General features: G+C 36.4%; 1 protein-coding gene across 1 annotated transcript in view; it reads left to right on the top strand.

The window, feature by feature from the left end:
- Positions 1–4145: 4145 nt before the first annotated feature.
- LOC141287222 (solute carrier family 35 member E2A-like) overlaps positions 4146–18490 on the top strand; it is a 16802-nt gene continuing 2457 nt past the window's right edge. The window contains exons 1-8 of the mRNA XM_073819356.1: positions 4146–4430; positions 6794–7207; positions 8064–8199; positions 8781–8908; positions 10575–10695; positions 10773–10826; positions 16615–16687; positions 16860–17005. Of these exons, the coding sequence (XP_073675457.1) occupies positions 6928–7207; positions 8064–8199; positions 8781–8908; positions 10575–10695; positions 10773–10826; positions 16615–16687; positions 16860–17005 (938 nt within the window). The 5' untranslated portion in view covers positions 4146–4430; positions 6794–6927. The remainder of the gene's footprint in view (positions 4431–6793; positions 7208–8063; positions 8200–8780; positions 8909–10574; positions 10696–10772; positions 10827–16614; positions 16688–16859; positions 17006–18490) is intronic.

Below are 18490 nucleotides of genomic sequence, written 5' to 3'. Positions count from 1 at the left end.
GTTCCAAATTATTATGCAAATTGGATGTAAGTGTCATAAACATAAATCATGGATGGTATTGTGTCTCATGGCTCTTTGGATCACTGAAATGAATCTCAGACACCAGTGATAAATAGTTTGCCCAAAATGAGCCCAATTAAAGGAAAATTACTTAAGAAGGATGTTCCACATTATTAAGCAGGCCACAGGTTTCAAGCAATATGGGAAAGAAAAAAGATCTCTCTGCTGCCCGAAAATCGTCAAATAGTACAATGTCTTGGACAAGGTATGAAAACATTAGATATTTCACAAAAACTTAAGTGTGATCATTGTACTGTGCAGATTTGTGGCTGATTCAGAGCACAGACTGGTTCGTGCAGGTAAAGGCAGAATGAGGAAGGTTTCTGCCAGACAAATTCATCAGATTAAGAGAGCAGCTGCTAAAATGCCATTACAAAGTAGAAAACAGGTTTTTGAAGCTGCTGGTGCCTCTTGAGTCCCGCGAACATCAAGGTGTAGGATCCTCCAGAGGCTTGCAGTTGAACATAAACCTACTATTTGGCCACTCCTAACTAATGCTCACAAGCAGAAACGGTTGCAGTGGGCCCAGACATACATGAAGACTCATTTTCAAACAGTCTTGTTTACTGTTGAGTGTTGTGCATCTTTGGATGGTCCAGATGGATGGAGTAGTGGATGGAACATGTCCCAACAAGGCTGCGACGTTAACAAGGAGGTGGTGTTTTGGGCCGGAATCATAGGGAGAGAGCTGGTAGGTTCCTTTAGGGTCCCTGAAGGTGTGAAAATGACCTCGGCAAAGTATGAAGATGAGAAACTCATGGTGTGGCCACCATCCTCCCCTGACCTCAACCAGATTGAGAACCTTTGGAGCATCCTCAAGCAAAAGATCTATGAGGGTGGGAAGCAGTTCACATCAAAACAGCAGCTCTGGGAGGCTATTCTGACATCCTGCAAACATATTCAATCAGAAACTCTCCAAAAACTCACAAGTTCAATGGATGCAAGAATTGTGATAGCGATATCAAAGAAGGGATCCTATGTTAAGATGTAACTTGCCCAGTTAGGATGTTTTTGATTGAAATAGCTTTTGATTTCAGTAAATATGACCACCTAATGCTGCAAATTCAGCAAATGCCCATTTTCAGTTCTTTACAACCTATACAATGTTTTAACTCTGTTGTGCATAATAATTTGGAACAGTGCATTTTCAGTTTTTTATTTTTGAAATAAATACTGTTATCATTAGGAGGTTTGTTCAATAAAATTCGAATTATACCCTAATGGTTGATGACTTAAAAAATTATACTGACTGTCATTTGCATTGACTAATTATGAAAATCGGAGAAAGATATCATTTGCATAATAATTTGGAACACGGTGTAAAATGTCTAATGTAATGGATTAAGTTACTGACTACAATTTTTGTGATTTGGAATCAGTAACGGATTACAATTTGTAAGTAATCTACCCAGCTCTAATGATTTTGTGTGTTCAGGGTCACATTTGTTATTTTGTGGAACATAAAGTAAGAAAAAAGTAAAGTAAGGAGTGAATCAAACGGGTTTGAAACGACACGAGAGAGAATAATTAATAAATCGACATGGAAAATTTAATTGATGAACTGTCCCTTTAATAGCAAGAGTTGGTAAATTATCAGGGCATGCTTCTGTCTTACTGTAAACATTTTTTGTGCACTATATACAATGAATTGTACCTGACAAAGGAAAGAACTCAACATGATGGGCTCGACTTCACTTTTTTTTATTGAACATAAAGATAAATACACACATTTACAGCCCAAAACAGATTACAACAACAAAAATAGACATAAAACAATATACAAAGATGCTGAAAAATAACTAAAAACAAAACATTAAGCCATGGGCTCATATAGAAATTAAAATAAATTAAATTTGAGAAGAAAGAAAAAGATTTTTTATTATTGCACAACTTGTACAACATATAGAACAGGGAAATTACGTTGATAAATTCCTACAAGGAACAATCATAAGATAAAAACAGAAAATAATATTCTGGATTTGCAAACATCAAATTATGGTGTAATCCATATAGAACAGAAAAGTATAAAAATAAATGACATCCTTTTAGAAAAATTGTCATAATGCAACAAAAATTTGGCACTCTTTTTGCTATTTGTAAGTCTAAGAGAAGAAACAACAGAATCAAGTTCAGCAAGAAAAAGGGAAAAAGAAAGAGAAGATTTAAGCCGTTTTTGTTTATGAATGAAACATTTTGTATTCAGTATAAGAAAGTTAACAACATATTCAACAGATAGTTGTTTTGGATTTTCATAATAAAAAACAACATCTTTGAGGTCGAAAGATTTGTAAGGCTATATGAGCTTAATTCAACCCATCATTCTTGGTAACACCACAATCAAAAAACAAATGGGCAGCTGTTTCTTCAACAAAAGGAAAAGAAAAGTCTTTTTTTATTATTATGCAAAATGTACAGAACATACAAAACCTTTACAGGAAAAGATAATAACAAGACAAAACATCACATCTTGTAAAGTTTCACATACAAAGACAAAAATTTACAGACGAATAAGAAAATTATAATAATAACTTAAAATAAATATATATATAAAAAAATAATAATAAAAACACATTACGAATTGATATTACCAAAACAATCCTCATAATATTTCAAAATTCTATCACAAAATTAATCAATCTAAGAGTTTTAAGGAAAGCATCATTTTCAATTAAAAAATGAAAAAAGAAGGCTGCGATTCAGAGAATTTTTGTTTATGAACAAAAAATTGTGTAATTCACTGAAATACTAGTTTTACCTTTATAGTAACAAATTATATGTTTTAACTGAAAGGAACTGGAAGAATCAAGAGAAAAAGAAAAGTCGCTGTCCATTTATTTTATGATTGTATTTATACAAAATTGTTTTGGTGTGATTTGTTTATTTTTTTGTTTGTTTTTTATTAAACAAAATACTAATGTTGAATTGCAACTCAAAGAAAATTATTTTTCATTTTTTTTATGAGTATACTGCTGACTTCAAAATTTGGTATATTGTGAATTTACTCATTATATGTGACCCGTGACCCCAAAACCAGTCTTAAGTAGCACGGGTATATTTGTAGCAATAGCCAAAAATACACTGTATGGGTCAAAATTATAGATTTTTCTTTTATGCCAAAAATCATTAGCATATTAAGTAAAGATCATGTTCCATGAAGATATTTTGTACATTTTCTACCATAAATATATAAAAACTTGATTTTTGATTAGTAATATGCATTGCTAAGAACTTCATTTGGACAACTTTAAAGGCGATTTTCTCAATATTTAGATTTTTTTGCACCCTCAGATTCCAGATTTTCAAATAGTTGTATCTCAGACAAACATTGTCCTATTTTAACAAACAATATATCAATGGAAAGCTTATTTACTCAGCTTTCAGATGACATACGAATCTCAATTTCGACAAATTTACACTTACGACTGGTTTTGTGGTCCAGGGTCACAGATATGGAAAGTTTTTTATTCATAAATGTAAATGGGCAGTGAAAGAAACTAATTTTACTCATTTTAAAATAGAAATTGGTCACTACCTGTGTACATTAAAAGAAACAAATAATAGCAAAGCAAAAAAAAAAAAAAAAAAAAACCCCGGTAAATTACTTTAAAGCCTTAAATATATCTTTTTTTCTTGAATAACTTATAACTATTTGTACTTGATTATGGATATGTGATGTTACTACTTTCCTTATTTTGATTTTAATTTTCTTTTTATGTTATGTTTTATGTATTATGTAATTGCCCTTGTATGTTCTTTTTATGTTTTGTTCTAAAAAAAAAAAAGAAAAGTCGCTTAGAAAAGTCGAGTGTTGTATGAGATCATTCACTGTCCCAATTGGTCAGTATCACTGACCAATGGAGTCACGTTTTGGCCGCTAGACTCCGCCCTTTCAAAATACCATTGTAAACCCGATAGCCATTCCTGCGTTTACGTTTTTTTCTTTTTTTGTGTGTTTAAACTTCCGCAAACTGTCCTTTATGTAGTGATTCCAGTCAAAGCTGCGCTGCAATAGCGCAGACCGATTGAAAGCGAAAGCACTGGAGGAAGGAAACATCCGCGAGTCTCTCAGTGCTGTGCCTTTGTCAGACTGCGCAGACTTACGCCGCTCGCGCTCCAGATGGTCCCGCACTCACATCAGGAAAGAGAAACAATAGCGAGGAGTTGGTTTCCACACAGCCGTGAGCTGAAGACTTGTCGATATCTCAGGATCCATGCGGACTCTCACACACACAGACACACACTGACACACACCTCATGATTTGAGCTGAACTTCAGCCTCAGGCTCCTCCATCGAGACAGGGGAACGAGTCGCTGGAGAGAAGATGAAGTGTATTTCGCTCTGGCTTAAATGTCTCGGATGAACACACTGGGTTGAGTACTACATTTTTATTAAACGCTATCATATCATGTGGTCAGATATAACTTACTGGTGTTCATACAGGACGTTCAGCTATTTTGCTGAATGAATTCTTGACACGGTCGAGTCTGATCTTATCTGATCTTTGTTTTCGACTGCTCGAGATGACTTTGTAATAATTATAACATGAATAGAGCAACTTTTAGGCCATTTAAATAATCAAAAGCCCAAATAAACTTACATACAAGACATCAAGTACATAAACCAGCCCTGCGGCTGTATTCTTGAATATAATACGTTCATAAATACTTAAGTAGTATTTGGACACAAGCCAAAGATGCCTGTTAAAATGTCATTGTCATTTAATTAGCAACATGTCATAAGTGCTTTTTGTTTACACACAGCAAATGTGATGAACTTGAGCGAAGTGAGTTGATATAGTCACAATCACTGAGCTCACTAAAGTTAGTGCTGAGAAAACATGTAACATCATTTGAAATGCAGCAGCATTCAGACATTTCAGATAGCAGTCTCTGTGTGAACATACAATGCAAGCTGTTTGTCTGTTTGCATATATGCTACATGCTTTTAAACGAATGTACATCTTACTTACAGGGTTTCTACAGATCTTAAAATGCTTTAGAAGTCATGGCATTAAGTGTTGCATGCATCTCAAAAACATTTTCCTTAGTATTTGTGTTTTGTTTTACAGTATAAATATCTAAACACCCACAAAGCAAAATAAAGATATTCATTTTTGAGTTTATGCGTAAAACCTGTTTTCCATTCTAATTAACTTGATTTTTGTTGAGCCCATTAGCAGATAGTTGTTTTCATTTTAATCTTAAACTTAAGTTTCTCATAAAACCTGACTTCTTAAAATGGTTCATAAAGTCATGGCATTAAGTGTTGCATGCATTTCAAAAAACGAAAATATTCCTTAGTATTTGTGTTTTGTTTTGCAATATAAAGAACTAAACATCCATAAATCAAAATGCATTTACAACAATGCAAAATGAAGATTTGATTTTATTCATTTTTGATTTTTTTGAGCACATTGGCAGATAATTGTTTTCATTTTGATATTAAACTTCAGTTTCTCATAAAACCTGATTTCTTAAGTAAGCGTGTCTTTATTTAAAGGATAACTATTGCCAAAATGCAACCTGGGCTGTTTTTCTTACTGTAAACGAGACAAACTTATATCTAAAAGCATAATTATGACAAACGAGCCGTTTTTGAGATTGACCGTGATTTCGTTTTGTGGTCAATGGCCGGTGAATGGGAGTACTAGGGGCATAAATTTGAGCGAATCAAAATCAATATTTTTACGACACTAAGAAGACTCGACACACCATGAAACTTTGCTGGAAGTATCGTCTGGGTCTCTACACATGAACTCCAGCATTGAGAACATTGTCTGTGTACACAGAGTTTACTAAAAAGAAAGTTTTTGAACAACTCACTTTCACTGTTTGGGTTTCCGCTCGCGGCCGTTTTGCCAGACAAGAAGTGTCCATCTCCGAATGCGACTCCATAGGACGAAATATTAGGCTTATATGAGGCTCTTTTTACAACTAAAAGTTTAATATTGTTTTTCACTTGCGACAAAACAACGAATTAGCCGTGCATTTATATGGAAATATGCTTTAGGAGCTATCCATCCTCGCATTCGGAGATGGACACCTCTTGACTGGCAAGACGGCCGCGAGCGGAAACCCAAACAGTGAAAGTGAGTTGTTCAAAACCTTTTTAGCAAACTCTGTACACAAACAATGTTCTCAACGCTGGAGTTCATGTGTAGAGACCCAGGCGATACTTCCAGCAAAGTTTCATGGTGTGTCGAGTCTTCTTAGTGTTGTAAAAATATTGATTTTGATGCGCTCAAATGTATGCCCCTAGTACTCCCATTCACCCGCCATTGACCACAAAACGAAATCACGGTCAATCTCAAAAACGGCTCGTTTGTCGTAATTATGCTTTTAGATATAAGTTTGTCTCGTTTACAGTAAAAAAAAAAAAAACAGCCCAGGTTGCATTTTGGCAACAGTTATCCTTTAAGAGACATTGCACTGGAAAACAAGACAAAGGTTGAGAAAGAGCATCACTTTTTTGTGTGTGATCAGAAGTACATTAAGTTATTTCCATATTCAAATGTTTGAATCAATCTGTTCAAGCCTTGCGCTTTGTTTTGTAAAACAGATTAAAAAGTAATGGACATTTATTGGAAGTTGCACTTGGATTAACATTTGCATGACATGAATATTCAGAGAACATATTTGTGTTCCATTAAAAAGCTTGTTTTGTAAAGTATTAAGAGTCTGTTATATGATGGCCTGGTGTTTTGGACTGGAATGTGTTGTTCTGTGTCGGCAGATGTCCACGTGGAGCAGCTCTTGGGGACTCTTGTTGCATATGCTCCTGCTGTCTACTGTAGTATGTGAAGTGTTTGCACATTCATTGCTTTATTACTCCTGGAGTTTGCCCCGCTGCCACCGTCTTCCTGCACCATGACCGGCAACGGGCGCTCCGGGAAATCTGCGTTCTGGCCCTCGTTCGGCAGCTTCAGGCCGCGGCAGGAGAGGGTGCTGCTGGCCCGCAGCGAGAGCACGCCGGGAGAGCCGGTCCTGAAGATCACCATCACCGAGACCACGGTGATCGAGGCCGACTCGGGCGTCTGGAACTCCAGGGCTCTGACGTACCTGGCGCTCTGGTACTTCTTCAGCTTCTGCACGCTCTTCCTCAACAAGTACATCCTGTCTCTGCTGGAGGGAGAGCCGAGCATGCTGGGTAAGTTTACGCCTGTTGCGCAATTGCCTTCTGATTTAATCGAGTGTTTGTGAACACTGATTCTCAAACAGAGATGCAATAAAACACGGTCTATGCAAACAAGACCTGCTGCCTTAAGCTTATCTTTTTCAGATTAGAGAGTGAGATGAACCTTAAAGGGAATAGCTCAGCCAAAAATTAAAATGTGTTGCAAATGTGCTCACCCTCAGGCCATCCAAGATGTAGATGAGTTTGTTTGTTCGTCAGATTTGCGGAAATGTCTGATTCCATCACTGGATCCTCTGCAGCGAATGGGTGCCGCAAGAATGAGACTCCAAACATCACAATAATCCACACCACTCCAGTCCATCAGTTGACATCCTGAGAAGACAAAAGCAAAACAAGTCCATCATGAAGATGTTTTTAGCTAAAATACGACTCCATAGTCCGTAATAAAGCTTCCTCCAGTGAAAAAGCGGTCTGGTCTGAATCAGGAGAGAAATCTGTGGTTGGATTTGGATGTGAGAGACAACAGGAGATGGGCTTTTTCACTGGAGGAAGCAGTAATATTGATTATGGACTCCTATTTTAGCTAAAAATGTCTTAATGATGGATTTTGTATATTTTCAAGATGTTAACTGATGGACTGGAGTGGTGTGGATTGTTGTGATGTTTTTATCAGCTGTTTGGACTCTCATTCTGACGGCACCCATTCACTGCGAGCAAATGATGGAATGCCACATTTCTCTAAATCTGTTCTGATGAAGAAACAAACTCCTCTACATCTCTGATGGCCTAAGGATGAGTGAAGCTTAAGCAGAGTTTATTTTTTGGGTGAATTTTTTATTTTATTTTTTATATGCAAATATTCTTTCAGGTGCCGTCCAGATGCTCACCACGACTGTCATTGGCTGCGTTAAGATGTTCGTGCCGTGCCCCCTGTACCACCACAAATCCCGCCCCGAATACCCGCCCAACTTCCTCATGATCATGTTGTTTGTTGGACTGATGAGGTGTGTTTGCACTTACAAGCCTTTATTTGTTGATAATGTGTTTTATAGTACGATACGACACGCACACAACTTTGGTAATGCAGTTTAGTGGGATAAAAGAAGTTCTCTAAACAAAATGTGATGTTGCATGTGTGCTTTAATAAGTTGAAAATGTAATTGTATTAGAATTTTACAAAGACATATCAAGGGAACATTACACCTCTTAATCAATTTTGAGAAGAAAATGAGTCCTTTTGCATATTTGCATTGCAGGATTATTTTCGTTGCCCTCTTCTTTATGCGTAACAAAGGTTTTCGTGTCTGTAATGCAGAAATGAAAATCCTGCTTTCAGGAAGTAATAATTATTCAGGTTTTCTTAGCATGGTCAGCATATATAATAGTGGAGCTGAATGTGTTTCTTGTTTTTGTAGTGCAGCATGAGCCAGGCATGTTTTTATAAGATTCACACAATAGCGGTCAACTTCGTGTAAAACAACTGTCTGTGCATCAGATCTGCTGTCACTTGATAAAGTAAACGGTGAAACTTGTTTTTCTGGCGCAGCAGCCTTATTTTTCTTCTTTTGTGTGTGTGGGCTGTCAGGTTCACAACTGTAGTGTTGGGTTTGGTTAGCCTGAAGAATGTTGCTGTGTCATTCGCTGAGACGGTGAAGAGCTCCGCGCCCATCTTCACTGTCATCATGTCCCGCCTCATACTGGGAGAATACACAGGTGAGACGCTCCTCACACCACAACAGCTGTGCATCGCTCTCACTAGTGCTCACTGCTCTATTAATACTGCTGCCGTGACGTTTCTGAGTCATCTGACTTAAAGCATTAGTTCACTTTCAGAACAAAAATGTACAGATAATGTACTCACCCCCTTGTCATCCAAGATGCTCATGTCTTTCTTTCTTCAGTCGATAAGAAATGTTGTTTTTTAAACATTTCAGGATTTCTCTCCATATAGTGGACTTTTATGGTGCCAAAATGCAGCTTCAAAGAGCTCTAAACAATCCTAGCTGAGGAAGAAGGCGAAATGATTGGTTATTTTTTTAAACAATTTGACAACTTATATACTTTATAACCTCAAATGCTTGTCTTGTCTTATCTCATGTGAAGTCTGTGTGATCTGGGTCAGTACAGTTAGGGTATGTCCAAAAACTCCCATCTTCATCGCTGACTTCAAAATCGTCCTACATCGCTGCAGAAGTACCAACCCAGTGTTTTCAAAGTTAATGTGCGAAGAAGATCAAACGCCCTTTACAAAAAAGGTAAAACAGTGTTGTAGGACGATTTTGAAGTTGAAGACGAAAATGAGATGGGAGTTTTTGGACATACCCTAACTGTCTTGAACTGGAATACAGAGACTACGCATAAGACAAGATGAGCATTTGAGGTTAAAAAGTATATATTAATTGTCAATTTGTTTTGAAAATTACCAATCGTTTTACTAGATAAGAGCCTTCTTCCTCGGCTGGGATCGTTTAGAGTCCTTTGAAGCTGCATTTAAACTGCATTTTGGAAGTTCAAACTCTGGGCACCATAGAAGTCCACTATATGGAGAGAAATCCTGAAATGTTTTCCTCAAAAAACATAATTTCTTATCGACTGACGAAAGAAAAACATTTTTTTTCTGAAAGTGAACTAATTCTTTAAAACGCATGACAAAACAGTTGAAAAACATACCATAAAAACAGACCCAACTCATATATTTCCAGTCAAAAGTATAATAAATTAACAATTTAAATGTTTTTAATGAAGTTGCTTCTGTTGACCAAGGCTGCATTTTTAAATCCGATATTACTATTGTGAAATAATATGATTACAATTTAAAACAGCTGTTTCTTTGTAAAGGTAAGTGCTGTGATCAAAATTGAATTTTCAGCATCATTACTGCAGTCTTCAGCGTCACATGATCCTCCAGAAAGCATCCTAATATGCTGATTTGCTGCTCAAACATTTCTGATTATTATCAATGTTGAAAAGACTTGTGCTGCACAATATTTTTTTGGAAACCGTCAAACATTTATTTATCAGGGTTCACAGATAAATAATGATGAGTAATGATCACAGCAATCAATTACAGTTTAACAGCTGCTTTAAATAGTAATAATATTTTACAATTTTTACTGTATTTATGAATCTAAAGCACCCTTTATGAACAGAAGCAGCTTCTTTCATTCAAAAACACTTCAAAAATGGTATTTTTTCCACGTGACAGACTAATTCTATTTAATTTCTAGAGAGCTGAATACCAGAGACATTCATTAGGGTTGTGTTCTTTTACTTGAGTCAGTAAATAACCGCCTAGCAACCACTCAAACACCTGACCAACATTGCAGGAATCACCGGGAGAATATACTGTGGCTCAGTGTCAAGTGTGTTTGTGTTGCAGGTTTCTGGGTGAATTTGTCTCTGATTCCTGTGATGGCGGGTCTGGCTCTCTGCACCGCCACCGAGATCAGCTTCAACATGCTGGGCTTCTCCGCCGCTCTCTCCACCAACATCATGGACTGGTGCTGCTCTCATACACCTCCAGCATACTGACACTTCACCATTAACTCCAGTCTAATGCGCTGTTTTTGTCTCTTAGCTTACAGAATGTGTTCTCCAAGAAACTGCTGAGTGGAGACAAGTACAAGTTCAGGTGAGAGAGGTTGTACTTTCATGCGCACATCTAAGCATGTCCAACATAATGATAATCACATTATTAACATGATTTCAGTATTCGCGTTTCATTATTTTAACAAAACATTTTATTTAATGGCTAAAAAGCTCTTAATAATTAAAGCAGAAAGTCTTGAATTTATAAAAGTCATGGTATTAAATGCTGCATGCACTGCATAACATTAACATCTTCCTCGGGATGTTGTTTTGTTTTCCAGTATGAACATCTAAACATCATTAAATCAAGATGCATTAACTCGAGACTGTGTTTTATGAGAAATTAAACAAAATGAAGCAAGTTTAAAAGCCTAAAACAAGACAGAATATCAGATCTAGAATCAGAATGAGCGTTATTGGCGGGTATGTTTACACATACGAGGAATTTGTTTTTGTGACAAAAGCTTCCACAGTGCAGCAGAATGACAAGATAAGACGCAGATAATGAAAGAATAAAGATAAAAGGAGTAAATGGGTAATAACGATATATGCAAATTGACAATTTTGTATGCACAGGTATGTTATGTGCAAATTTGAAATGCAGACTAAGTATGTGTATTAGATAAATGAGTGTATAAATAGTGTTTGTGTTCTTAATATTGATTGCCTGAGGGCAATTTAATTCAATTTCATTTAAATCTAAATTATTTTATTTAATTACATTTAAATATTTTATAAGAAAAGTATTTTGGCAGGTGAATAACCAAATAAAACAAGTAAATGTTTAGACATCTGTACTGGAAAACAAGACAAATGACTGAGAATGAATAGAAATATTTTGTAGCGTGATCACGTAAAAGTGATATTTTACTTAAGATATCTTTTGTAAAATGAGTTAAAAAGATCAGTTGTAACTGTATTTTTTTGCTGCATTGCTAATACTAGACATTTACATTTAGAGAACATTGTTTTCCCTTCGATTTCTTTCTTTCTTTATTTTCTGTAATTGGTCCTAAAAAGGTCTTAAAAATTCATAACACGGGAAGAAACTCTGATCTAGCAAGTAAATAAATAGATATATAAAAATTATTTTCCTTTTGAATATAGTATATAAACATAGTAAGTATTTAAAAATATTTTCAGGTTTAAAACGGTTAAATTATTATTTTTGCAGAAATAATAATATCAACTAGATAAAGTCTGTCAAGACAAGCTTTAGGTTGGCTTGAGAAAGCCTAGCTTGAAAGGTTAAAGCAGCTGTAAAAGTTTTAAACTTCATACAGATAGATTAGATGATTAGCATGTTGCTAGCATGATTAGAATGTACTTGGCATGATTCTACATTTTTACTAGCATGTTTAGTATCTAACATGTTTCTAGGTTGATTAGCAAGTTGTTAGTATGTTTCTAACATGTTTCTAGCATAATTAATGTTGCTTGCATTATTAGCATGTCATTACCAAGCTGCTAGCATGTTTCTAGCATTATTAGCAAGTTGCTCACATGTTTCTAGCATGATTAACAAAGCTCCCAGATAGCACACGTACGTCTGCAAGATGTCTGTTAAAGATCTCTTGATCTGGAAAGCATCTGCTGTGTACAGATGTCTGGCAGACGTCTGTAAGATGGCAGTTTTACATACATTTTAATTCATAAACATCTTAAAGACATCTAATAGACGTCTATTTGATATCTGATAGGAAACGTCTTTGTATTGCAGATGTCTTGCAGGTGTCAAATAGACATCTCCGAGATTGTATGTGTGCTATCAGGGCTGTTAGCATTGTTCTAACATGATTAGCAAGTTGCTAGCCTGTTTCTAGCATGATTGTAGTTGCTAGGCTAGCTAGATAGTTAAATACATTAGAAATATTAGATGGAATGGGAGTTTGAATGGATTCTGGGAGTTTTGACAGTTGCAAGTCTATTGCTGCGTCTCAATTCGCCTACTTATACTATGCTCTAAAAGTATGTACTCTTTTTGTGAAGAAAAAGTACATACTTTTGAGTGTGTAGCAGAATAGTAGCCAAGCTTTGGGACATACTACTTCGTCTTTAACGGACGCTCTGTTGCTTAGTTACCTGTCACTGTTTAAACTGCCCTGTCAATCATCACAGTTAACATCATCTACATTTCGTTTAATTTGATTTCCTACCGTATTAGAGAGGCACTTTACTTCATGCACATGAAATATACCGTGGATAACATTAAATATATATATATATTTTTATTAGGTTACACATTGATTATTTATCACTCAAACCCCTTTCTTTACCTGTCTGTTGGTCGCGCATATCCACCATATTTGTAGTTTTTTTTTTATGCGTGTTTGTAGTTCTAATCGAATCCTCGTTCACCGCACAATGTGTTGTGGTCAATATCAGCCGTTAGAGTGTTCGTTGATCCGCACTTCGAATTCCGGAGTTAAGTAGTAGACCATCCGGGAATCTTTGGAATACTTTTTTAAACATACTACAATTGACCTTATGCACGGAGCGTTCTTTAGAACTTCCGCATAAATATAAGCCAGCTCGTAAACTTCCGCTGAAGCTCATTTTATATGTGTTATAGCTTAGGTGGACACTCGTGAGACTTATCTACTGCCTCATTCTTATCAGAAACTGAGAAAAAATATAATTGCAACATTATAAACAATGTTAGCGGCGTGAACATTCAGTTTCATATTATTTAACAACATAATTTAAATAGCTAAATAATTTAAATGCGGAGCCTGGCTATCCCGTACTCTCCGTATCTGCATAGTTGTACATTTAAATGCTGACAGCTAAACACCATCATAATGTGTTTATGCTAACGTTAGCTATAGCGAAATTTCTCTTCAAGGACATCATATTTTTGATAATCACTAACTTGCCTTCATAATCATGAACACATTTTTAAAATCTTGCAATATTTTAAAGCCTTTATTATTTTCTAACTCTACAGCTGTGAAATAAACTTCAAGGACTCACTTTTCATTCATAAAAACGGCATCGGAAAAAAATTACTTTTCACGGAAAACGTCTGTTTTTGGCTAAAATAATGTGGAATTACCGCTTATAACCAATAGATGGCAGCAGATGATTATTTATTATTACTGCCTTTCAAACTCCCTCTATTTTCAAGACGTCTTGCTTTTCGATTTATTATAAAATTACTAGTATAATAAATTGTATTACTTTTACCGCCCTTAAGTATATAGTATAGCAAGTGCAGAAAGTCATTAAGCTCACACACAAACAGCCTAAGAGTGAATTATTTACTAATATAGTTCACTACACATATGTTAAATATTTGTGGGATATTAATTAAATAATGCACTCGATATGAATCGATAGGAATTTGAAACACTTTATAAAATTGAATCTTTTAAAAATGTAATCTTTTTAGTAATCTTTTTATCTTTTAAGTTTTATCTTGAACTGTAAAATTAAATAGCATATATTTAACCAGCACATACTTGTTACTGCTGTAGTTTTGTTACTCTGTATTTAATCTGAATTATTTAAGCTCTTTTTTTGACATCAGATGTCAGATGTTTGTCCGGTTATTACTGTCAATCATAGCAATGACTCGCGCATATTTAGCCGATTTACTCGCGAATTTTTTTAAACTGGCATTTGTCATTCTTGAAACAGTATACATGGACGTTTGGTCCTCTTAGATAAACAACACTTTTCTTCAATAGTGAATGTATTATGTAGAGAAAACGAGCAAAGTACGCTCATATTAAGGTACAGTACAGTTGACCGGAAATGACTGAGCTGGCTTGACTAAACAAGGAAGTATTCCGTGCATAAGGTCAATTTGGGACATACTAATTCTATTTTTGAATACTATTTAGGACGGATGGTATGCGAATTGGGACGCAGCATATGGGATTTTTAAACTTTGTAGCGTTCCAAGCAAGTCACGCCAAACTGCCTGAGCACATTAATTATTATTACATTATTATTAATTTGATTGCAACGTAGGGCTGGGCAATATATCGAACGATATTGTGTGGCGCGTTTAGTCAGTGAAGCCGGTGCTTTGATTAGTAGTAAATCTCCATCACGTGCGTTCCGCTCAGGTTCCGCTGGAGCGGCAATTGATACACAGAGACGTAAATCTCTGACAAGCTATGCCATATCGCGCTAAATATCGAATGCGACTAATACTACTAATCAAAGCACCGGCTTCATTGACTAAACGCGCCTCACAATATCGTTCGATATATTGCCCAGCCCTATTGCAACGTTATATTGTCCTAAAGTCTATTTTTCCACCGTGTGCCACTTGCATAAACACCGCATCCGTAGGGGCTGACATAGTGTTTCTGGGCTATGTCACGTCAGAACTCGGAACTGGGAGTACATCGATCTAGCAGAAGTTCACGAGTGGGAAGTCACGGGTTTGACTGCCGCTCCAGTGCACTTTCACAGGTAGAAGGTTGGAAAAACACTGGTTATGGGTTGCCTGGAACGCAGCATTATTTTCCTCCAGGGGTGCAGAGTTCAGCTGTAGTTCTCAGATAAGCCTGAAGGGTTTAATTAAAAAAAGCTGGATCAGGTGTGTTTAGTACGGAGCCCCTTACGTCACCTGTAGAAGAAAAATAATTAATCCGTGGGGACGGTTTTGCAATTCGTTCCCTCAGTTTATAAACTGTACCCACGAATTCTTAAACTGTTCCCTTGGTTTAATAAATCGTGCCCACGAATTTCCAATCCGTGCGCTCAGATTTTGTAAACCGTACCCTCGGATTTTGAATCCGTGCCCACAAATTCATAATCTGTGCGCACGCTTCAGCAATCCGTTCCCACGGGTTTTAAATTGTACTCACGGATTTGTGGCCCCGATCAGTAGAAACAGTAGTATAAGCTGTTTACGTCATAATACTTAAAATAGTAATTATTATTTTAATTTATAGGCTAAATAAATGAGTGCACAAATGTGTTTGTTTATTCTTAACATGTAGACTCATTTTGGCGATTTTATGATAATCTTTTCACCCAGAGTTAGATGCATGCTTCACTGTTAGGCTAATGTAATTATTAAATATGTAATATATTACATTGCATTTAGTTTGAGAGCAAAGTAATGACACATAACCTGTACATTATTTGTTTCGTTAATTTACCATGATTCGCACTTACAAAACTTCATCTTTTTAGTGTTTATTTTACATTAATAACCAATATATAATAGGATAACAATAACCAATAGGATAAAACACAGGTGTGGTGTTTTAGCAGCTAATCTGTTAGTGATTAATATAAAATAAACGCTAAAAACTCTGTTTTGTCAGTGTTCCATGGTCTCATATAGCCTACTATGAGAAAATAAAGTTTAATAAATGCAATACAATGCATCCAGCACCTATAAACAGGTGGCCTGGATGAATTTGGGGGCGGGGCCACAAATCCATGAGTACAGTTTACAAACCTGTGGGAACGGATTGCTAAAGCGTGCGCACGGATTATGAATTTGTGGGCACGGATTCAAAATCCGAGGGTACGGTTTACAAAATCTGAGCGCACGGATTGGAAATTCGTGGGTACGGTTTGTTAATCCGTGGGCACGATTTATTTAACCGAGGGAACAGTTTAAGAATTCGTGGGTACGGTTTATAAACTGAGGGAACGAATTGCAAAACCGTCCCCACGGATTAATTATTTTTCTTCTACAGGTGACGTAAGGGGCTCCGTAGTTTAGTTAGGGTTGGAGCTGTGGGAATTGAGGAGTTGTGCACCCCTGATACTGCATGTTTAGTGCTCTAAGCTAGTGTTTTTGTTTTGTAGTTAGTTGTAAAGCACTCAGGACTGTTGTGTGTGTGTTTTTTCCGGTCTAGTCCTCCAGAGCTCCAGTTTTATACCAGCGCTGCTGCTGTCATCATGCTCATACCTGCCTGGATCTTCCTGATGGTCAGTCTGTGCAAACACACTCCACCTGATCAGCAGCCTCACATACGGCTGTTAGACAACTACAGAGAACTCACATCTGTAGTTAAAAGTGTAGCAGATTAAAATAAAGCATGTGGCGGTTTGTAAGCGCTCCCGTTGATGCTAATGCCTGTTTGATGTGTCTGTCCCGCAGGACATGCCTCTGAGCGGGAAGAGTGAACACAGCTTCAAACTGTCTCAGGACGTCGTGCTGCTGCTGCTGTTTGACGGCGTTCTCTTCCACTTACAGAGCGTCACGGCGTACGCACTCATGGGCCGCATCTCCCCCGTCACCTTCAGGTGAGAGCTCCATCCGTCTGACACCTTACGCTGCATACTCGGGTCACGTCTCACCCACAATTAGCCTTTTTTGTGGTGAAATATGACCTGGACAGATGCTTTGTTGGGGTTTGTAATATGAGCTCTTTTTAATAACCAAATATGAACACATGAGATGAATATCAGGGTTTCTGCAGGGCTTAAAGGAGTAGTTCACTTCCAGGACAAAAATTTACAGATACTGTACTCACCCCCTTGTCATCCAAGATGTTCATGTCTTTCTTTATTCAGTCGTGAAGTAATTATTTTTTTTGAGGAAAACATTTCAGGATTTCTCTCCATATAGTGGACTTCTATGGTGCCCCGAGTTTGAACTTCAGAAATGCAGTTTAAATGCAGCTTCAGAGGACTCTAAACGATCTCAGCCGAGGAAGAAGGGTTTTATCCATCAAAATGATTGGTTATTTTATCAAAAGAATTACAATTTATATACTTTTTAACTTCAAATGGTTTGCATCAACTCTGTGTATTCCGGTTCAAGACAGTTAGGGTATGTCCAAAAACTCCCATCTCATTTTCTCCTCCAACTTCAAAATCAGCCTACATCGCTGCAGAAGTACCGACCCAGTGTTTACAAACTGAACATACAAAGAAGATTAAACACACTTTACAAAAAAAGGTAAAATAGCGATGTAGGATGATTTTGAAGTTGGAGGAGAAAATGAGATGGGAGTTTTTGGACATACCCTAACTGTCTTGAACCGGAATACACAGAGTTCAGGCAGAGCAAGACAAGACGAGCATTTGAGTAAAGGTATATAAATTGTCAATTTATTTTGAAAATAACAGATCGTTTCACTAGATAAGACCCTTCTTCCTCGGCTGGGATCGTTTAGAGCTCTTTGAAGCTGCATTTTGGAAGTTCAAACTCAGGGCACCATAGAAGTCCACTATATGGAGAGAAATCCTGGAATGTTTTCCTCAAACTATTTCTTTATGACTGAAGGAAGAAAGACATGAACATCTTGGATGACAAGGGGGTTAGTAAATTATCTGTTTTTTGTTCTGGAAGTGAACTACTCCTTTAAAAAGTAATCATTCACCCTTCAGCACATGAAGGCTTGAAGATCAGAAAGTCATGCATTGCTAAAAAAAGGAATATCTTCCTCTGTATTTTTGTTTTCCATACAAATATCTAAACATCCTAAATCACATTACATTTACTCAAGATGCACATTAAATACTTTAATTTTGTTTTCATGGCGACTGCTACCTCTATTAATAAGCAGCAAATTAAGAGTTTGAGGGAAAACTCTTAGTTGATGGTGAATATGTGAGGAGTTCATTTGCGAAAATGGATAACTTACAATTAATAATTTTCAAAAATCATATTTTTTAATTCCAATTAATCTTAATCTCAAAATTCGGTTATTTTTATTAAGTAAAATATACAACATTATAAACGTGCAAAATAAAAAACATGATTTGGAAAATTAAAAAGTTATC

This window comes from Garra rufa, chromosome 15, assembly GCF_049309525.1.
Source record: "Garra rufa chromosome 15, GarRuf1.0, whole genome shotgun sequence".
Classification (NCBI taxonomy): Eukaryota; Metazoa; Chordata; class Actinopteri; order Cypriniformes; family Cyprinidae; genus Garra; species Garra rufa.
The sequence above is the reverse complement of the archived record's forward strand: the minus strand, read 5'-3'. Positions and strand labels throughout refer to the sequence as shown.